Below are 23,110 nucleotides of genomic sequence, written 5' to 3'. Positions count from 1 at the left end.
ATTATGAAGCCCATTTATACCTGCTGCTGTAAGCATGTGGACACACACACTCACATAATTTACATAATGCATCTTTGCACCCTCCCATTGCACTCCTCTCTTTCTCTCTTTTGTTCTCTTAACACAAACATACACTCATGCTCCCCACCTCTGCACACACACATACACACACTCTCTCACACACACACATGCTCTCATACATGTGCGAACACACTGAAAGCCTTCAGCGTATGTGATGCAGCGTCAGGGGCAAGGGCAGGGTGTAAACAGCAGGGAGTCTGGCTGATGCGTGGGTGGTGTGTGGGAAGACCATATGCATTTCACCAGGCACTGATGAAAACACGCTCATACACTTAATCACACACAGTATTGTCAAATATAAAAACAAAAACCCCCCCCAATATATTCACCCATCTCTTTCTTTTTGTTTTTGTCTTTCTTACTCACGCACGCACGCACGCACATACATACATACATACAGGTTTCAGATGTTACACACCAACTGGAATCTACACAGTCAACTGGTCTTGCAGCCTGAGCTGGTGGAAAAAGCTGACACAGTGCCATCCAGTGGTGATGGTGGTAATTGCTGGGGGTCTTTTTAACTGAAAAGTATATGTATATTTTGTAAGCAAGACATCTTGTGGATAAAAAGGTGTTCTGGATCAAGCCACTAGCCAAACAGAATGTGATTTCTCCTCAACCATCTTTTCAATTTTCTCATTCTTTAATGCAGTGCCACAGCTGCGTCCTTTGAAGCCTCTTGAGAAGGTCTTTATATTCTCTGGCGTGACTTCATTAATTTAACACAGCTGTAGAAATAAGTAAGTAGTGTGTATTGGGGTGTGCAATATTCCCAGAGAATCAATATTGAATGTGCAGTTGGATAACAATTAAAAGCTGCCATTTTAGCATTTATTGTCTGATCCATTGGAATGAAAGCTAATGTTGGTTGTGCCATAAAACCCATAAAGTGTCGCCATCCATTAAAATCCTTTTATGACTTTGAAACCTTCCTGAAGTGACTGGGTAGTGCTGCAAGTAAGAATAATTGCATATAGATAAGTGCTTTCAAGTGTCACTGGATGTGGTGTATTGATATATTTACACGATTTACATGTGGCTGTACATTTTTATGTCAGTCTATGAGTGTGTGTGTGTGTGTGTGTGTGTGTGTGTGTGTGTGTGTGTGTGTGTGTGTGTGTGTGTGTGTGTGTGTGTGTATGTGTGACAAAGACAGACTTAGTATGTGTGGTAGACACAGGTACGCACACACATGCCTGCAGTCACTCTCCCCCTCCTTCTCTCTCAGTTGGCAGAGGTTCAGTGTGTCCTGTCCTTGGTGTGTGACAGGTCTTTACAGAACAAGCCTTACTCTCTGGGCGGCGAAATCAGAATTCACCATAGTTGATAGGTTCGTGCCTGGGGGGAATTCTGGGAGATTTAAAAATGCTGACTCTCTAATCGATCTTAGCACACTCCTATTCTGCTATCTTTCTTAAATCTTTGTCTTTATCCCATTCCTCTTTCGGCATCATTACACCGCCGCTGCAGATAGAGATGGATGATGGGATCCCAACCCTTTCCATTTAAAGAAGCATTTGTTACCTTAGGTTTAGTTTCCAGCGGGAAATGAATTCAGATCTGCTGCTATAAAACATTTTTGTCCCTGTCTGGTCTCATTTGTTTTAGCTAAAAAAAAGAAAATCAAACCATGGCCTTCTCTGAATAATCAGAGAGCCATTAAGATGCAGTGGGCTCACCCATTAGCCAAATCCCTGTTGGTATAAATGCATTATGCCATCGAGGAATGTTATTTCTTGATGTACATACACATAGGGCATGGCATCCACAATTATCCAGCCCCAGACCTTAGGCTCTGACATCTGTTTTCTAATGACAGATAATTACATGCTGTCAAGTGCAATCATCGGTGGTTGCTGCTAAGAAACTGGATTTGGAGCGCGACTGGTGCAGCCATGTTGGTTCCAGAGGAGACAACACACCCTGAGGGGAGCACAGGGATGCTATGGCAAACTCCCTTTGAATTTGAATATCTGTGTGGGTGTGTATGTGTTTTTGTGAATGTGCCTGTGCATATGCTTGTCTTTGAGAGTGTGTGTGATGAATTCTTGGCACCTGTGAGACGAGCAGTGAGTGGATGGAGGTGTGAAGGTGAAGCTAGTCTGTAGTCCACTTGATGGCCATATCAATTCATTCTGTATTTTGTGTCTGCCTGGTCAATGCAGTTTTGCCTCTGATCAAGAAATAACAATCTGAATGATAAATGAATTTCTAAAACCTTAGGAACAGGAGGAATAGCACTCAGAAATCACATAATTCCCAACCACCAATTTAAAAGATCTGTCATTTTGTTTTCATACATTTGATTATTCATTTAAATATTTAATTTGTAAAACAGGTAGTTAAACTATTTCTCAATCCAAAAGCTGGAAAACCTAGAAGGATTTACTGTATTAAATGTATGGTCTGAACTATCAATTAATCTGTCAATTATTTTCTTGATCAATGGATTACTCGTTAAGCCTATAAAAAGTCAGAAAACCTAAAGATACTTGGTATACTGTCATGTAAGACAAAAAGAGCAGAAAATCCTCACAGACTATGAATCAACCAATAGTTTCAGCTCTAATTACATTTTTGAACAGCACATCCCAGTTGCTGCTTTTGAACACGAACAGTTCCCAAAGTTAAAACTGTGATAAGTCTTATACAGTGTACTTATACACGTATACATTTACCTCATGCACTCATTGGGCAGTGAGGGCAGTAAGGTGGCCTGCTAGTTATACAGACTTGTCCCTTTGCTGGTGGGCCTAGACAGAAGCTCCACTGTGTCAAGCATCTACTAAGCATCTAATAGTTTGATTTTCAGCACATTATGTATGTATGTATTGTCACTATGATCAGGAGCAGTCATTATTTTAATCAATAAATCAATTAGCACCAGCACCACAAACTGCCTCTTGGTCTTCTTCTTCTAATAATCAAATTCTAATTCCCTTCTTATAATTGACGCTTTCTATTACAACCTTTGCTGCATGCCAGGCTGTGTTAATGTCTGCCTCAGTATTTTTTAGGCCAGTTGGAAGTGTGTGTGTGTGTGTGTGTGTGTGTGTGTGTGTGTGTGTGTGTGTGTGTGTGTGTGTGAGGGTAGATAAGCAGATTATTTAAGGTTATTAAGATTTCACACACAGGGGCGAGTCCACACTGTGTAGTTGCTGCTGTGTTTCTACGACATTTCCACCGCAACTCCTTAGCGACTTGGCTGACACCTCTGCTGTGTACAGCCGCCATATGGTTGACTGGTGTGTTTTGTTGTCACCTGGCAATGAAACTGACATTGTTAATGTCACATCGTGTCCAATTATAACAGCCTCGTAAGCTAAAGCGGACACAATTACTGAATTCTTGTGGTTTTGAAAGGATTGAAAGCCTCCTTTGAATGAGTAATGGTTTTTCAAGTAAATGAAGGCTATTTAAGGACGCATGCCATTTATGGATTTGTCTACTATGAAATTGGGTTTTATGTAGTATGGTATGCCTGTGAAGTGAGTAAGGCTTTTACCTATACAACTGTACAGGCACATTTATTCCATTAACAATAACAGGGCTTGAAGGATGTTCCCTGCTTTTATAAAACAGTGTTACGTTGCCCTTTAAAATGTGTCTGAAATGTGCTTTGACTGTTTAGTGTAGGGAGACTTCAGACCTTTTCCACCGCTAATACAGAGGGAACTCCAGCCAGACAAGCTGAGAAGCCAGGTCTTTTTCTGATGTATCGTGCAGTAGCTCATGATAACTGGTGAAATAATGTCAATTTAGACCAATGTAAAGTCAAGCTCAGTTGTAGCCTTGAGACATCAAATGAGGCTAGCTGTCATTCTGCGGTGAGAGGTCGGGCTGTCTCACCATGTTTTTGTGTAGGAGGTTTGGCTCTGAGTACGAGTTTCTGCAAATGGCCTTGTACAGCCAGCAAAGATAGCGCTCTTTTGAGTTTTGGCAGTTTGTGATTCTTTTGGATTTGAGACAAGTTGATGGCTTTTGAATGGGTATGTGGGTATGTATGTGTGTGTGTGTTAACTTGTTTGGTGTCATTTGTTATCACCACCATCATTTTCACCAGAAGCTGTTATTCTCTATGCAGTATGTCACGCCATCAGCGAGGTAGACGTTTGGAAGATGTGGCTGTAATGATCATGAGCTGGCAGAGATTTTCTTTCAGGATCCATTTAGAGATCTTTAAGCTCTGCTGTGCTTTGCCCCATGTTATTAATCTATTAGCATTTTAACCAGCCTCACAACTCTATATTCCAAATGATTTCTGTTTAATGCATGTTGTCTTGCTCACTAAACTTATTCTCTTAAGATGTAAAGTTGCTGACATGTGCTCTTGGGGCTTGCATTGTGGCCCCCCAACAGTGCTTTTAGCCCAGTTACCTTGGCTAAACTTACTTGCAACACCCATGGGCTCTGTATCCATGTGAAGGGGCCTGCGGCTCGGCTCCAGATGGCCGTCTGGATAGACAAAGCCGTTTTACTGCCTCGTCCCTGCTACATTACTCAAATGTTATCACCCCTGCCTACAAAAATCCATCTGTGCTCACACGCTAACTTGAAGATCCATCACCTTGACACTTGTATTGAAACAATGACAATAATGACAGCGCGAGATGGATCTCAGAACAACACGATGCACGTTTAAACTGGCAACTTTTGTTCGTATATCGATTCTTGGAAATGAAGTTGTCAGCAGAAATTGTAATTTTTTTTTTGTCAAAGAGGAGCGTTTAAGTTGTGCTCTCGACATATTTATACAGAGAAGCTGTATATCTGGCCCCCATTGTTTTGCAAGCTTGACGGTTTTAATGAGGCCACAGAAGAGTTTCTCCTACTTAACTTTCTGTTGTGGTAGAGTTTCAGTGGGAATCAATGCAGGATTTAGAATAGGTTTACGTTTCTTGCTCACTCTCTCTTGCTCACTCTGACACACAAGGATGCACACACGCACATGCACACACACACACACACACACACACACACACACACACACACACACACACACACACACACACACACACACACACACACTTGCTCCAGCTCTTGCTGACTAATTGGGTACAGATGCTGAGTAGTGTGATCTTACAGCTTGCACTCCTTGTGTGTTTGTCTGCATGTGTTTTTATGTGTGCCTGTGCATGCACGTGTTTGTATGTGTATGTACATGCAAGCAGAACTTACTCTAATCAATCATCCAGCTCCACTGATCTGTAGTTCCTGCATAGGCTACGTGTCCCTGGTTGTCTGCAATGCTGCAGCCTCCTGGTTCTGACTCCCACTGCACATTAGCACAAACACTGTTTCCAAACAATGAAATCTTCCTCCTACTTTTTACAAATGGCTTTGTCCATCCAAATCACCATCTAGAGTCATCTTTGTAGCTTGTATTATTTTCTCACTTCAGTTTTTCATGATTTTCTCACGTAACACATTTTTCTTTTTCCTTTGTTCTCCCTCTGTCTCTCTTTCTGTCTCTCCCTTCTGTACGTTTAGGTCATATATATTACAGGTCTTGCAGGTCAAAGAATTATTTTGTGAGGAGTTTGATTTATTTGTACATTTATATGTTCTGATTGCTTGAGAAGGCACTCGTTCTTGCATGGCTTGCCCTGTGGTGTGTTTGAGACAAGGCCAGTGACCAATGATTCTCTGACAAACGAGGTGTGTATGTGTCTCTACCAACCCATACATTACTGTCTGACCCTATCTGACCAACCAGACACCAGCTTTCTGGGAGATTTCAGAGAGCATGCATACTGAAGCCCTGATCGTTTTGTATCATTCACGCTGTAAGTAGCTGTTATTTGCAGTTATTTTACCATATAGAATTGTCAATTTTCACTTTCCTTAACAGAGAAGTTTGTCTGTACAGTTTCGCTGCTGTTGCACACACTCACATCTGGGAGTTGCGTAGTATAACTAAACTCCTGCGCTAATGGCACAGAGCAGCTCCATTGGAGCACTTTTAAGTTAACTACCTTGCTCAAAGGCACCTTGAGACTCATACAAAGCTTTCCAAAATGAGTTCCCACGGCAGATCTCCTCCCTGTCGTCGTTGGAGCCATTGATGCAAGGTTACTGTGTTGCTGGTCACAAGCCTGTGTCTCATTGCTCCTGTGATAACGTTTCAGAAAATATTTTCATGGTGAATTAGCCTCCGCTCACAAGTGGTGTTATGATGTTGGTGTATCCTAGCTGTTCTAATGTGTGTTTGTCTTGACTGTTCTGCCCAGGTTCATTCAGGAGATAGAGATGAACATGGGGCCAGGCCAGGCCAAGCAGTGCCAGCTCCGAGCCTTCCTCACGTACTACATCAATGACCTCTTCCTCAACCAGGTTAGTGAAATGATAAATTGAATGCTGCTATGCCACTCTGTCAAAGCAATAGTGGAACATTTGAGCTTTCCCAAAAAATATATGTTTTTAGAATATAAACCTATGGTAACCACTGGTAACGCTAAATAAGAGACTGGTACTCACTTTATGTTCAAAAATATTTTTGTAATATGTTATTGGAAGTCGCAGTCTGTTCTTGTTACCTTTGGAACAATAGTAGATATTAATAAATTGGGTTTGTAGTCTTGAAAGTCAGTTGGCCTAAATATTGTACTGTACCCCTTCTGGATTTCTCAAAACTGATAGAAGTAAAGAAAACAATGGCTTATTGCTGGAGACCATTGTACTACTTAATCTCAACATTACCTGTCCAAACTGATGGTTCTCCAAAGATGGCTACATAAATAGCCAGAAAATAGCTTGCTTCCTTTGTGTTGTGTTTTGTACAGAGAAGATCTGTGTTTAACATAAAACACCTCTGCATCTTTTCATGTGTTGCTTTAGTCAAACAAAAGTAAATGTGTGTACAATTTTAACTCTGCTTTATGCAACGGTTTGGCTCTCAGGCTTTATCAAGAAATTTCAACTATTAAGTTGCTTAAACAATGTGTTTTATACCAGATGGCCAATGGCAAAACTAAACAAAACACTATGAATAGCAAAATACAAGCTGATTTCTGAATACAAAAATTGAGTTCTTCTTTACTCCAGCTTTATTCCACTTAATATGACCCATGTAATGTTAACTTTTGTCACTGAACCATTAGGTGCGAACAGAGATCAACAAGGAAATTGAGGCAGTGAGCAAGGCAGCTGACCCCTTGAAGATCCTCGCCAGCGCCGATACCATGAAGGTTCTGGGCGTTCAGAGACCCCTGCTGCAGGTGAGGAACATCCAACATATACATTCTCAAAACACCAAGTATATACTTACATGGGGGGAATGACTGATAATGAACATCTGTACAGTATTAGGCAGTTTAGTTAATAGTACCACAAATTGTGGCCTTTAAATTTACCATAGAGAAAAATCAACATGCTGCTCAATAAAAAAAGTGGACACTATGGTTTCACTGGATGTGAATTTGTCTTTTGGTGACACAAGTTCACACACTCACACACACATGCATACACACTGTATGTGTGTAGGATATCCACATGTGAGCAGTTAGAGAGGCTTACAAAAACCACACTACCTGTTTGTTTGGCAGCGTTCCCCCTTTGTACCCCTGTTAAATGGAGGAGAGCTCTCTTGAGTACACTCACCTTGCAGTTCTCTGTGATCTCAGTTGGTTCAGGGGCAGACACACACACACATGCATTTCCACACACACACTTTCACCCTCTCTGTTTTGCTCTCAGATCATTATGCCCACCCTGTCATGTATCTTACAGGATCATAATTGCGGATGAAATACTGCTTGATCTTTGAGTTTGTAGCTGTTGCTAACTGGTGGTTACACACACACACACACACACACACACACACACACACACACACACACACACACAAAAAACACTTGTATCTACCATTCTCTCTTTCCCAGGGCCATTTTCTACAGAAAGCAAGTCTCTGATTACGATGACTGACCTACCCAGAGAAGTGGAGTGTTTTTGGCGTGATTCATTCTGCAGCCACACATGACACACGCACCATGACTGTCACTGCATGACCACACTAGCAGACAAGGAATATAGCTTTGCTTTGCTCGTGCTTATTTTTATTTAAGTATACATTTACCTGTGTTTGTGTCTACATGAGAGTCATTATTTCCCTTGAAAATGATCCTTTTACTCAAATCATTGAAAAAAAAAATCTTCTAGTGGTATTTTGTAAAGCAGATTTTGTTTTTTGTGTGCTGATGTTTTCACCTCTGAAATTTGTGCTGCCCACCCCAATAAAATGGAGGTGAATGGATTTCATTTGTGCTGCTCAAAAGGAAATTTGTCCCCAGCCCATGTTAAACTTAGCTGTGAACTAGAAACATAACCCAAAAATTAACTGATTTTGACTGCCTCATTGACTGCACCACATTTAACCACAGGCTCATCTTGCTGATTTTGGCAGCCTTTCTTATTCAAAACAGGCTCATGGCAGGTTGAAGATTAAAGCCGTGCCAAAGTCAAGATCCAGACAGTTGGCAAGATGTTTTCAATGTCTCAGCTGTCAGACATTCTCGATGTTTTGTGGAGTATGGCTCTCTTTGTCTAAAATATTGTAAAAATGTATGTTTCTCATGCACACATTTTTTTGACATGTCTATGTGTGATATGTATGTGTGTGTGTGGGGGGGTATTTTTGTCCATGCAGTTGTCAAGGAAGACAGTGTCCCAGAGAGGTAGTTTGTTTGTGCTGTGGGTGTTTGTGTAGCAGACCTTGGATATATGTTTGTCAGTGTGTGTGTGTGTGTGTGTGTGTGTGTGTGTGTGTGTGTGTGTGTGTGTGTGTGTGTGTGTGTGTGTGTGTGTGAGTGTGTGTGTGTGTGTGTTTTGCTGTGTGTTTGTTTCTGTCAGAGCCTTCCTGTCTGTGTGCCTGGTTCTCTCACAGGGAGGGAACAGCGGTGGCAGATCATTACAGAGAGGGAGACCGTGGGCGTTTGGAGTTCAGCAGGGTTTGTTTACGGCTCGGGCCCCTCCTTAACGAGGAGTGCGGCATCTTGCTAATTATGCTGCTGTGGCTAATGAGCCTTTCTCCTGATAGTGGGGAGTGCAATAAAACACTCCTTTTGTTTGGGCTTTTTGCCTTTTTTAATTGGGCTAAATAAAAGAGTCTTCCGTTCTTCTTCTCCTGCCATTCACATTTTAGGGTCAGGATGGCATTTGTGTGTGTTTTCTGTACTTTTTCATGTGTGTATTTGTATCCATGTGAGTCTGTTTTGCTACCTGTGTATGGTTGTGTTTTTTGGTCTCCAATTTGAGAGCCTTCCCACTGTTTTCTTTGATGGTCTTCATCCACAGTGTTACTGTTATGACAGACTGCTCTCTTCCTCAGTGTGTCATTTTTTATTATTTACTTGTCATGAGAGCTTTTGATAAAGTGGTTTGACACCTTTTTATCCAGAAAGTATAAACTAAAGTAGGTTTTTGAACCTCTTTTGCACAAAGTGCTTTATGTCAGGAGCTTCTGGCTCACCGGTTGGTGAATCTACCAACTCTGTGGCTGCAATGGATAATTAAAGATTATAATGACTAGTACTATATAATGGTTGCTAGAGTTCCCAATAATGAAGCAGATGTGGTCGTGTGTGTCTTTGTGCATTTATGTGTCTTTGTGACTACCTATCTATGCAGGAGTTTGAGTGTGAGCATGTTCGTGTGCACACAGTTACTGTACGTGCTCCCTTTAAGTGCCACGATACTTTCTGTGCCAGGTGTTATCAGAGAGAGACACACACTTCTGGCAGCCGAGCCAGCATGGTTGACAACAGGGAGAGAGCTCAATATTGCTTCACCACATTAAACACACTCTCTCATGCACCTTGGCTGGAGCCACATATGGGACACCATAGGGGAGCACATTTTATAGACTCATCTGCTCTCTGCAACCACTGAAGCACACATTAATGTGTGCAGTAGTTCGAATTGGAGGAAGACATTAATGTTTAGCATGTGTGGTTTTGTATGTTCTGGAAGAGAGCTGAGGAGTTCAGAGCCAAGCAGAAATGTAATAGCGCACATGCGTAAGCCTTCTCTCTATCCCTGCTTTACATATAGTATATCTCCATGAAATTTAGATTATTTTCTGACCCTCTGCTATATGATATGGGATGGGTTTATCTCTGGTCTATTTTTGCTCCCCTCTTGCAGCATTAAGAGAATATTTATGGATGCATTTCCATAGCATTAACTTTTGGAGTGGGCCCATATTATGAAATACATTTATTTTATATGAATTCTGTGACCCTTTGTCAGTGATATCTCGCCAGTTGAAATGGACAAAGTGACTTTGTGGAAACACTGCACAGGAGTCAAGGTGAATATCACGCCTTGGGTTTGCTTAAACAGCCCATAATAAGCAATACACATGCAGTCTGGGCTTGGGTTAATAAGTAATATTGATATGGCCAATGATTTGCCTATCACTAGGCACCAGCGTCTAATACTGCTTTTATATATCATGTACATATATTACATGATAATAATATGATTATGAGCCTGACACTGGATATATATTGTCCACTAGGAGCATGAGATAAGGGCTGACGGGGACAGTATAGTTCAGAGGGAAAGGTTAATGTCCATTCATGTGTCTGTGTGATAGCATAGCCTGGGCTGATAAGTCTCTAGAGGACCAGTGGTGTCAAAGAAAAGGAGGAAGACAACCAAGCCACAAATCTAAGTCCTCTTAATATTTCTTTCTGTTTTTTTGCTTATTCGATATCTGGCTTTCTTGCTTGTTTGATGTCTTTGTTGCTGTCTACCTTTCATCTATTGTGACCATAGTTATTTGCGTTGTATTCTTGTTTTTCTTTCCCTTTTTTTATGGACTCAGTACACTAACACACAAACATACACACTGTTAGCCCTAGCAGTGTGATGCTATCTGTCCAGCGTTGGTGTTGCCACTGATTGATTCATTTAATTAGAGTTAGATCGAGGGAAAGCAGTAGCGGGGGAGAGAGAGAGATGGGGAATAGAATAGAAGAAGAAAGTAGGATCGGGAGGGTATGGTCACTCTGCTGGATAGCTCTGGAGATTGGCTCCATTAATCTTTGTAGACCCCCCCGCTCCCGTCCCATTTACACGCTCACTTTGTGACACACTAACATACAAGCATACAGACGTGTGCACATGCAGCTTCACACAAGTGCAACGAGACAAACCCACCAAAACAACTTCTGTCCAGAAGACAGTGATGTCGAGCCCGCATGCCCACTGCTGTGGTGTGCTTGTGTTTGTTAGAGAGTCCATGAGTGCGGATGAATTGCTTGTTTACTTCATCAGCCAAGACTACACCAGAGCCATAATTACTTTACACATTGGCCCTCTTTTTCCAGCTAAGTATCATTCAGCTTTATCCCCAGTGTCTCCCAAACAATAGGCGCTAACTAGTCCTTTTGTATCTGCGTATGTCTGTGTGCGTTTGTGCAGTATCCCTGCATTTGTTATTCATACAGTATGTGCATGTGTTTGCCTGGTTTGGGGTGTTTGTATGCACACATAACTTGTCCTGGAGCCAGATAAAGACTGATTTCATGCACTCACTGCCAGCTGCCAGAGCGCTCACTGTATTGCAGATACGTTCAGCTGCCAATGGCCTGCTAATGATCTTGCCCTTTAAAATTTCCAATTCACACGTAGCTTTGTGAGAGAGGAGGGTGGAATACACACATATACACGTGTTACTTGTGCATGCACACACACTCACATGTTCACCTCCAGCAACTGTAATGACACTGACCTTTTTATTTGTGATGATGTGTGTAGGCAATGTTTATTTGTGGGGGGCTAATAGCTTCCTGTTGATTGGCTCCCTGCTGCCCCCCCACACACAAACACCCCACCTTCACACATGCACACCCACAAATACACAAACAGTGGAGATTAGAGCGTGTGGGGGTGTGGGGGGTGTGGGGTGTTCTCTTTATTAAGGAGACTCTCAGCACCCTGCTCAAATCAACAGAAACAGCAATCACAACACAATACACCTGTTAGCTGCATCAGCCGTGCCCTGTGATTGGGACACAAGTGGGAGTGGGAGGAAGAAGGAAAGAGGGTATTAGGGTGGTTTGTGTACACACATGCACACACATGCACTACCCCCACACAGAGAGGCGCACACCACAAACATTACCGAAACAAAACCAAAAGCCATTCCCGTGTTTATTGGTAAAAAGAGAATCTCAGCGAAACTGCACAACACCCATTTTAATTCTACCAAAATAGGCCTCTCTGCAGTAAAAGAAATAATCTAAATGCTTTTCCATTTAGTCCAAATGTTTTCAGGAGCCCTCTACTACATTATCTGTCATGAAATGGATTGCGTCTAAGTATCTGGTTGACAATTTTACAGCTGTTAAGAATTATCAAGGAATGAGGCACCTCAATAAAAAACACCACTCTTTACTTGCAGCAATTTTGGCTGCACTTGAAATGGCTCCCTCCCATCTCCTTTTCCTCCACCACCAAGAGAGACAAAGTTGTAATCACTGGTCTCCAGAAAATTTGATTTTATGTTCTCATTTCGGTCTTACTTGAACTTAGATAATGTGCTGTATCTCAAACTGGTCAGATTCACTCTCATGCTCTGAAGAGGTCAAGAGGAGGTTGTAGGATGAAAGAATAACTTTCATTGCTTGCTCTCTCGGTTCCTCTGTCCTCATACCTTTCTCCTAAATCATGATTGTCGTAAGTGACAGTTAGCAATCCTCCAGCTCTTTAAATATGTCTTTGGATGTTGTATTATTATCACCTTAAACTATCAAACTCTTAAGTGTTTGTGTTAACATTACAGGTAATCTTCTGTATAGTTTCATTTATTTCAAATAAAGTTTCAAATATACAGATCTATATTTATATCTGTAGGAAGTTTGCAAGATGGAATAATAATCACACATACTATACGTATAGATGTATGTCACACACTACAATATGTAGTATGGCTTTTCTGATATGCTATTTTCTCTGACAATAATGTGAAAGAGTCACTTTTTTTTACTCAAATCCTGAAAAATTCCAAGACTGTTTTTTGAGTCTAGCTCACCTCAAAGCCTCATTTCTGTTCTTCCTTTCTCATCGCTCAAGGTGTAACAATCCTCACCACCCACCATCGCCTGGTTATCTCACACCAAACACATATACTCCTGAGGCTTGCACCCAGCTGCCCTGGGCCTCCAACCTGCCTCCGCCATGGAAACGTTCCTTTCTCACAAATGTGACACAGCTGTGCTTTGTTTATGCTGTTTATATATTTACATCCATATAATAGTTATATATATATATATGTGTGTGTGTGTGTGTGTGTGTGTGGTGAAAGAGAAAACATTTAAATGAGTGAAGAACACAGCTTCACCATCTACAGCCTAAGGTAGTACAGGTTCACACCATGCAGTGCTACCACTGACAGATTCTCTGTGTGTAACAAGACATAATCTTTGCCTTTGGAGTGAGTGAGTTAGAGAGAGAGAAGTTGAAATGTCAGCTCTACCACAAACATGCCCTTTGGTTTGAAGGAAAGAAGGTTTTGGCTGTGGGCGCCTGATAAAAGTTACAGCTTCAATTTTTAGAAGGAAGTTAGTGCTCTGAATTTGCAAATGACAATCTCTGTGTTGCTGTGAGCACACACATTGGTGTGTCTGTGTGTACGCCTGTATGTCTGTGCACATGTGTGTGTGTGTGCGTGTGTGCACCAATACAATGGCTCCATATGGGCCTAATGGGGCACAGAGAGGAACATATACCCCACGCAGAACGCATTAAGCTGCATTATAATTTCTCTTTCACTCTCTCATACAGGCTTTTATTCACTCACACAAACCAGCGATGGCCTAACCCATTTTTTGTGATTAATTATTCACAATAATTGATAATAATAAGAGATACATAATCTTATAAAATGGTAAGGACATCCATCTCATATCCACCAGAAGGCAATGATACAATGCTGGTTGTAAAAATGCCAAGAGGATCATGGAGTGATTATTAAAATTAAATTCTGGGTTACTATGTGGAATCAAATCTGAACTCTTTGGTGATTCCTAGGATAAGCATATGCAGAAGCTCCATATTTCACCCTGCATTAGTGTTTTTGTGTGGGTGTGAATAGGGTGTGTGTAATATGGAAGCCCATCTGTAATCAGCCATGTGTGATATTGCTCTTCATCTCTCAATTAAAACACTTACAAACACTGCATTAAGCTTTGCATTAGACGTGATGATGGCAGAGGTGGAAGAGAAAATGTGTTCTTTTAATAACTCAATTTGGTCCACGGAGAAGCTAGTATGTCTATTTCGTTCATAGTAAAGTGTTTTTAATGCTTCCCTCAGTCCAAAATGGATCGTTTAATGATAGTCAGATACAATAACATCTAGGATTCAATTTGTATACTGCAGATTTTACCCAAGAACTTATTAAAATGATTGGCCTGTTATGCAAATACATATGTAGGTTATAACACTGCAGTCCATCAGAGAGATTATTACCTGTACTTGATTTGAGGTGACAGCTCTTGATTGGTGACTTCCAGGTCATGTAGGAAGACCTGAGGTGCATTTTTGTGTCAGAAGGTAAATCTGTGTACAAATAAACAATGGAGGTTTAATCGTCCTTTGAGTGTTGATATCATGAAATCATAAATTAAAATTTCCCGCGAAACACATTTAAAATCTTGAAAGCCATAAATTCAGTCATTTAAAAGACAATAAGAAAGTGGAGTTCTGCAGATTGATTTTAGATAGCAGTCCTAAGCTTACTGAATGAAATCCCTTGAGGGTTAGAGGCCAATGTTATGCTGTATTTTTTTGTGACATTATACACACTTGAGTAGACAAAAACACACTGCCTTGTTGTCAGAGCTTAAACAAACTTGAATACAGACCCACGCACACACATACAAAGAAGCATGTGTTGTGGTTGAGCAGCCACAAGCATGAGGGCCATCCGGTGTGTGTCAGGGGAGTGTTCGAAATGTGGCTCTACTCTGACATTGATGAATGATCTGTCAAGGCGATGTCCCACTCATGCCTAGCTCCCCCTTTACCCAGAAGAGGGACAGCCTGTGTGTGTGTGTGTGTGTGGGAAAGGGGGGGGGGGCAGAGGTTATCTTTGCATGTGCTCTTGTTTGTGTGGGTGTGTGCAGTTGTGTACACGCTCTGTTGAGTGTGTATTATTTTGGCAACCCTCGGCCACACAATAGCACATAGGCATTACACGAGTCAGCGGTTTGGCGTGAGGGTGTGAGTGAAATGAGCATAGGGTTAAACACTCTGACCCTTGCACAACCTTAAGGGGCACCCAGCTATTTTAATGGGGAAATCCATGATCCATTTCCGATTCAAACCTGAGGCCCTCAAGTCCCCCCTCCACTTCAGCAGCTTAGAAAACCTTATGAAACAAACTGCCATCCACACACAGCATGTACTTCAATAGTCCAAGTGAGCTTCAGTAAATAAAATCCTTTATACCTCAGGATGACACTTTAGCCAACAGAACACCACAACACAGAGGAGTTTAGCGATTACATCCCTGCACTCCTACTGTATTAATGTCATTCCCCATGTTTTGCGTTTTACTCACTCAACCAAAGGAAATAACTACTATTAGCACCCGCTTTTTGGCTTCTGCAGTGATGGCCGTGCATTAACAGCTTTTTCCGCTGAGGCACCACTCTGAGTGCTAGCGCTGCCTTGTTGCTGTCATTAAACCACTATGGCCGTGGCCTTCATTTCACTCCTAACGACAGCAGTTTACCCCAGCAGATTCTGAGATACATTTGCAAGACGCAAGTCTAATTTTCCTTGATGACTATGCTTTTACATAGTAATGATGTAAAAGAGTAGAGGCAAAGTGCAACCAAGCTCAGTTTCAGGGCTAATGTAATGCTCTGAAGTAGAATTGCTGGAGAAGTATGGGTGTTTTTCACTTGATAGTGCAGTACGTTGACATTTAAGCTTGAAACATTACAAAGAGAGAGGGAGAGAGCAAGATAGACATAGACAGAGAAGCCTCCACAGTGGATGTTGTCTCCTATGTAACGGTCAAGTGAGATAGAGGAGATGCAGCAGAACGTGCTCTCTCTACGTCTCTTACTCACTCTCTCTCAGCCCTCCCTTTCTCAATCTGTCCCTTGATTACTTTTTAATGATTTCTGCTGCCTGAGACAAATGGCTGTGTTAAATGAGCAGAATTAGACAAGGGAGCTGAGCGCAAGAGCATTTGTTAGAGCAGGAGTAATGGATCGGGCATCCATTGTTTACTTTTCTCCATTCACTGGCTTGGCCTGCTGTTGAGCTCTATGTCCTCAAAGTCGAGGCAGCTAGAGTGGAGGGCTAGTGTTGTGATTCTCACTACACATGAACTTTATGACAATAGCACATTATTATCTAAATTTCCAAATCTTGCTTTTCTTTTACTTTTTTAAGTATAAATTCTGTATACAATAATTTCTCATAATCACCCACATTTTTCGTAGTGAAGCTCATATTTTAACACGTAAGAAGCCAGTTGCTGCACATTAAGGCAGCTACAATATTTAGCACATCCTGGTAATACTGGGATTGAATTGAAATGATCAGTTGTTTTGATATTCCACATTTGCCCTCTTCTCATGTAATTCAGTACTTGATCTTTTTTTCTTGATGTATCTTAATAATTTACTATTGCAGCAGTCCAGTTTGCCCAAAATAATTGTCATTGTGAACTTACTAAATCAATCCAGTTTGATTTATATAAATAATCGAATTCCTGCTAATTCAAATGGTTCATAAAAGGACCTTAATGCACATTTATACTGACGGAGGAAGTCAGAGAGAGAGACGTTTCCCAGAGCCACCCACTGAATCCCTTGCAGCCTCAGCGGTGCAGACCCTACAACCTGGCCTGCCCAGAGTGAGCAAGTGGGGAAAAAAAAGATTTCCCTTCAGGGATCACAAAAGCAGCATATCATTATTTCTGCATTATCGCTGTAGTCATGGTAGCAGAAATAGGCTGCGTTGTCATTGCAGATGATTTTTTTTTACAGTGTTATTTAAGCAGTTTACAGTACCACCAGCCTACACTAAGACGTGGTGGTAGCTGCTGCCAGAGCTACAGTAACAGCTAGCCCCCCTGCAGGGTCTATGTATTTCTTTCTACCCTGGCAGGCTGACAGGGAGTCAGGCATGGACAGTAAAGGGTGCTCCCTTGGCAGAGTCAAGGCCTTGGTTAGCACTCCATGGGCATGGGCACTGCTATGGATCATTACTTCCCTCAGTGGAGTGGCTGCTGTGTGTTTGTGTGTGTGTGTTTGTGTGTGTGTGTGTGTGTGTGTGTGTGTGTGCGTGTGCGTGTGCGTGTACGTGTACATGCATGCTTGCCTGCTTGTGACAGATTGAGCGAGGGGGAAACTGAAACACAGAAAGAGCTATTAATATTAATGTCATTCTATCACATCAGGGGTCTCTCCATATTTTTGATGATCAATTACAGTCACTACTGCCCCCTACAGTCCTTTCAGCCACTTTGGCAGATAGCTACAGTCCTTGAATTTTATGGAAGTTTTTAAGAATGTTTTATTAACAATAAAATAACACTTACACTACTTACCATTATATCATGCAGATCTGAGACTGGTACATGTTAATTTTACTGAATATTATTGATATAATTATTATATTTTTTCTCTTAACCATTTGTTCTAGTAAACAAGATGTTGCATCTGGAATAGATCATGTGGTTGTCTGGGTTTTCTGTCTGGTTTTGGCAGGCAGCACTAAGAAGCAAGTACTAGGATCTGGTTGCCAGTACCTTGTACTCCTGCAGTTGTTTGCACCTACCGCAAATCATTTCCATTTTATTCATCTTTGACAAAGCTATTCATTTTTCCAATTCACTCCTAAAGAATGGAACTCCATATTAAGTTTACTTAGGAAGAATAGTGAGATGAATATTAAGAGCCTATGAATGATGAATAGAAATCATATTTTAAGAATACCTCTCTCTCTGTGTATCTTTGTGTGGGGTTACTCTGTTTCACACACAGTACTGCTTTCGCAGTCTTAGCGAGTTTCAGAGTGAGTACGGCAATTCTATCGCCAGACTAATAGCAAGTTATCACTATTATTGGAGATGTTGGATAGATTGGTTAAGTGCTAGGAGCAGGCAAACTGGAATATACGGAGTTGTAATCTCATTTAACAGCTCTTGAATTGCTCAAAGGTGTGTGTTTTGAAAAGTTTGCTCTCTGTGTGTATGTGTGAGTGTGTCTGGGGATATGGAGCTGCACTGCTGTTCCCGGGCCAGCTATTAGTCACGCAGGAGTGGCTAATCTGTAATGGCTGCTGTCACAGCCCTGCCGTGGCTCCTGGTGATGGGTGCGCTGTGACAAATGCGCACACACACTCACTTTCAGCCTGAGAACACACACAACACAGAAGTTCAAAAAACACACACAAATATGAGCACTCACACTGATTCACTTACACACAAAGAATCATCCATTCCACTAATACAGTGTTATGACTTCTGACAAGCTTTCCAGTAACAGACATCAGTCCAGCCGCGGGTGACGGATAGATGTGAAGTTGGAGCCATCCTGTCATATTGGCACGACAGCAGACTGGATCTGACCGCATAGAATCTAGTCCACCTTTATTTTTCTGTGTCTCTAACTTTGTCTGTTTTCACTTTGTCTGCCTCCAGAGCACAGTGGTGGTGGAGAAGTCCATCCAGGATCTGATGAGCCTAATGCAAGACCTGAGCGCCTACTCCAACCAGTTCCTCGAGATGGTCTGCGACAAGCTCAAAGAGTACAAGGAAATCTGCAACACGGCCTACAGGTAAAAGAAGGGAGAGGCTGGCTCAGCTGCAATAGGAGCTCAAATCTAGGTCTAGATAATGACAAAGCTTCCCGAATTGTTGGTGTGCATTTTCATGAAGGGCCCACAGCATTAAATATTTACATAGAATGAATTATAAAAATATGAATTGGTTCTTGCTTTCTACGCACACAAAATGGTACTGTGAAAGGCCATCCATCTGTGCTCCCCTGGGTCCATGTAACACCTGGCCAGGTAAAGGGGGGGTCTAGAGAATATGGAGGGATAAGAGAGGGAGTGATGAACGGGCCAGGAGACGCAGGAAAGGACTGACAGACTGCTGGGAGTCCATCTGGACTCTGTCACAGGTCAGCCTCAGTCTCACCGGGGCATCCGGGTGATAAAGACAAGCCCAACAGAGGCTGCCAAAGTGTAGGTGTGTATTTGTGTTTGTATTTGTGTGTGTGTGCTGTGTGCGTTTGTGTTCCTGTCGTGTCTATGTCTGTCTGTGTGTCTGTGTGTGTGTGTGCATGTGTGATGTGGATGTGAAACCCTAGAGTGCTTGTGTCTCCTGTACAAGGTATTGATATGATATTAATTGCAGAACCAAGCAGTTTCTCCAGCCCAGACACATGCACACAAAGCAAATACATGTTGGTAATCTGCCCCAATTTCTCTTCATACCAAGATACTCATGAATCACGTGTTTAACTACCTGACTATTAATGATACTAGTCTGTTTGTATGACTGTTAGTATTACGCAGTTCTTTAGCTACACTTGCTACGTAGCTCTAGGGCAGTGGTAGTCTGTCAGTGAACATTTTCAAGCAAGAACCTTCAGATGGATTTCCCTGAGATTTGGTACAGACATTCTTGGTCTGTAGAGGGTTAATCCGATTAACTTTGGTGATTCCCTGACTTTTCACATAGCGCCACCAGCAGGTCAGAATTACCATTTTTCCATTAACTCAGTTCATGACCAGATAGTCTTTTTTATCGAAGTAACATGCTAGGATTCGGGCGGTTTCTTGTTATCATCTTGTCATTGTTTTTGTCTGTTAAGAACAACAACATGTTTTATAACTTGCCTGTTTCGTCTGTGTGTCCTCAGGGGTATTGTCCAGTGTGAGGAGAAGCTCACCATCAGTGCTTCCTGGTCTAAAGACGAGGACATCAGTCGTCTGCTGCAATCGCTCCCTAACTGGGCAAATATGGCCCAACCCAGACAGACCCGACAGAAGAGGGAGGATGAAGAGGACTTTACTCGGTATACACACAAATACAAACAGAACACATATGTACTAGTTCATACAAATGTACATACAGTATGTCCGTGTGTGTGCACATTCAAAATATAGATAGAACCTATACTCAAACAAGCAGGGTAACAAATACACATACTCGTGCACACTATACACACACAAACAAGCAGAAGTAGACCCACACAACCACACTTGAGCAATCACGCAAGTAATCCCTCCCTTCCGTCTTTGCTCCTTTATTCACATATTATTGAACCCTCTCTTGTTGACTAAGATGCACCCATAAAATAAGTCATGATTGCTCTTTTAAACACCCTCTATCTGAAGGAAGTGAGGAAACGAGGGAAGAACAAAATAGGAAAAAATAAGGAGAGCAGACGGAGGCAGGGAAGGGGGGGTCAGTCTTATCGAAATTGCCTTTGAATGTGCGCTCTCTTCAGGGAACACTGGAGCTCATCGGAGCGGAATAGTAAAGTAAATAAATAAATTGGTTATGTGGCCAAAGAAAGTCAATCTGTTTTGTGTGCGCTTCCTCCCTCTCTCAGACTCACATCCAGACACACACACACTCACACACACACTGTGAGGGCTCAGAGATGGCAAGAGGGAGACCATAAGGCTGTTTGATTTGAGAGCCGTAGATGTTTTCATCACTATGAAAGGGGGATTAGCGTCTGCACGACTGGCAACCCAGTGCTTTAATAAAGCCTCATTAATACGCTATGCATGCCTATGTGTGAGTGAGAGAATATGCGTTTATGTGTCTGGTAGTTTCTTTTTCCCCCTTTGTTGTTCAAAGGATCTTGATCTTGTGGGCATCCTGGTGATTCAGGAAGCCGGTCCACATGCCATGTGTTCGCAGCACTGTGGTGTTGAGATTTAGTTATCCAACTTCCCCGCTCTCTCTCCATCTTTCTTGCCAGTCACCAAAGTCAATTATCCTTGCAAAACCACAAGTGCTTTAAAATGTAGTGGAAAAGAGGTTTTGATCTTTATTTCTTTGTTTTTCCACCGTGTAAATCTCTGCTTTCTGTTTATCTTACATGTCTAAATGTTCTCCATCACCTGTTGTTTTTCTCTCCCTCCGACTGTTTAGCTACTAGCAACTCCCTCCTTTTAAAGTGACTATGTCTGCTGAATTCTCATAACACTGTGTCTAACTCGTTCCTAGCCTCCTCCAATCTCTCTCTTTATCTGTGTATGTATCTATCTATCTAGTTCTCTAACCTTTATCCCTTTGACTGTCTTGTTTCTATATAAACACACTTAACATATACATTTGCACACCCATTTCATTCAGCAATCCATTATGATTTAACTTTTGAAAATTGGCTTCTATTATAGCATTTATGTAAGCCACTCACTGCCTCTGCAGACCATACACTTTGAATCCAACCAACAAAATAATAACTGGGGATTTCCTTCAAATAGCTTAATACTGTAGACTTATTACATGGGTTTTCTTAGTCATGCCTCTCAATTATCAGACATATTTGTCTTTTTTGGTAGCATTCATATTTGATAAAGGGTGTTCTCTGGTTTAGTGATGGTCAAATTGTGTTTTTCACAATATATTGCCAACAATATATTGTGACTATCCTTCTAACCACACAAACTCTGACATCCCTCACTCTCTGTATCATTCAGGGCGGCTTTTGCTAAGGAGTCGGAGGTGCTGACTGGGAATCTAGGAGATAAATTAATCCCCCAGAATGAGATCCTGCGTGACGTCAGTGACCTGAAGGCTCTGGCCAACCTTCATGAGAGCATGGAGTGGCTTGCCGGTCGCCTCAAGACGTTCTTCGCCAACCTGCCTCATGCCTCCAGTAAGTAAAGGAAGCATCATTTGGTGTATGGAAGTAGTTTTTGTTTGTTTGTTTTTTCTTTGGTCTTTGGAGTCATCAGTTTAATAAGTTGGGACCCACAGTCAGCATTTCGAAAATCCAGCAAGCAGTTCTGATGAAGTATACTGGCACCTTAACACTCCGGCTGACCTCTTTGTCATGTTGTCATTGTCACAGTGTTACCGAGCACTATTAACACTCTTCATTTTAATGAAGAGCATCACCTCTTCACCTCATCTTCCTTCTCTCCTGCCTCTCTTGGCAAAAACAGACATATTTAAGGTCTCATACTTCTCTGTATAATTAAGCTCTCATCAAATCTGTGCATATAGGCAAGAAGCTGTAATAGCTGGATATCTCCAAAGGTGTTATTCTGTTGATGAAATTAAATTAAGCAAAACTCAGTAATATTTTTGACACAAACATTGACATATGCAGTAAATTTTGCGCCTACAACCGGTACACTGACGCCAACGCAGACATCTGTTGCTGTTTATTCTGCATACTGAAAAACAGAATATTGTCTTTGACACGTGAATTCTGCTTGTTGGATGGTTGCATTGCACAAGATTAAATGATCCTTTCTGTCGCTTACTTTCCTCAGTTTCTTGCCATCTTTGGCACAGACAGAGAGGTTTTCATGGCTGCCAAAAATGTTACTGTTTGAGTGTATAACCTTGTATAAAATGCGTGAGTTCACATGACGTCCAATAGATTTCAGGAATGTGATGATTTAGTGAAGCTTAAACCCTGGAAGCACCTGGGGACAAGCCTCTGTGACACCATACATCCTCTACCGACTGGTATAGTACAGTATAGCGCAATATTACATCATGGACATTTTGTCTGGGAGATGTTGCTACAAGTCTCTCAGGTTGTTAAGCAGTTATTGATCAGAATACAGAACAGATTAAAAACACTGTCTGGATGCTTTATGGAGGGTCACAGTCAGGGGTATATGAAGTTTTCTCATCCTTAGCTGCAGTGCTTTTGTAGCAATACTTACCTGTGCCTCATTAAGTTCTTGTTTGAGTGTATTATCACACACTCATTACCTTCTCCACTGGAGTTGTCGAAGAGCACTTTACCCACACACACACACACACACACACACACACACACTCATTATCCTT

General features: G+C 41.7%; 1 protein-coding gene across 1 annotated transcript in view; it reads left to right on the top strand.

Annotated features, from left to right (window-relative positions):
• The window catches only part of exoc4 (exocyst complex component 4), a 106,497-nt gene that overhangs the window by 59,736 nt on the left and 23,651 nt on the right, over window positions 1-23,110 (top strand). Inside the window, exons 13-17 of the mRNA XM_070928912.1 lie at window positions 6,315-6,417; window positions 7,185-7,301; window positions 18,755-18,891; window positions 19,983-20,138; window positions 21,781-21,959. Of these exons, the coding sequence (XP_070785013.1) occupies window positions 6,315-6,417; window positions 7,185-7,301; window positions 18,755-18,891; window positions 19,983-20,138; window positions 21,781-21,959 (692 nt within the window). The remainder of the gene's footprint in view (window positions 1-6,314; window positions 6,418-7,184; window positions 7,302-18,754; window positions 18,892-19,982; window positions 20,139-21,780; window positions 21,960-23,110) is intronic.

This window comes from Enoplosus armatus, chromosome 22 (genome assembly GCF_043641665.1).
Source record: "Enoplosus armatus isolate fEnoArm2 chromosome 22, fEnoArm2.hap1, whole genome shotgun sequence".
NCBI classification, from domain to species: Eukaryota; Metazoa; Chordata; class Actinopteri; order Centrarchiformes; family Enoplosidae; genus Enoplosus; species Enoplosus armatus.
Note: the sequence above shows the minus strand (reverse complement) of the source record. Positions and strands in the feature narration are given on the sequence as shown.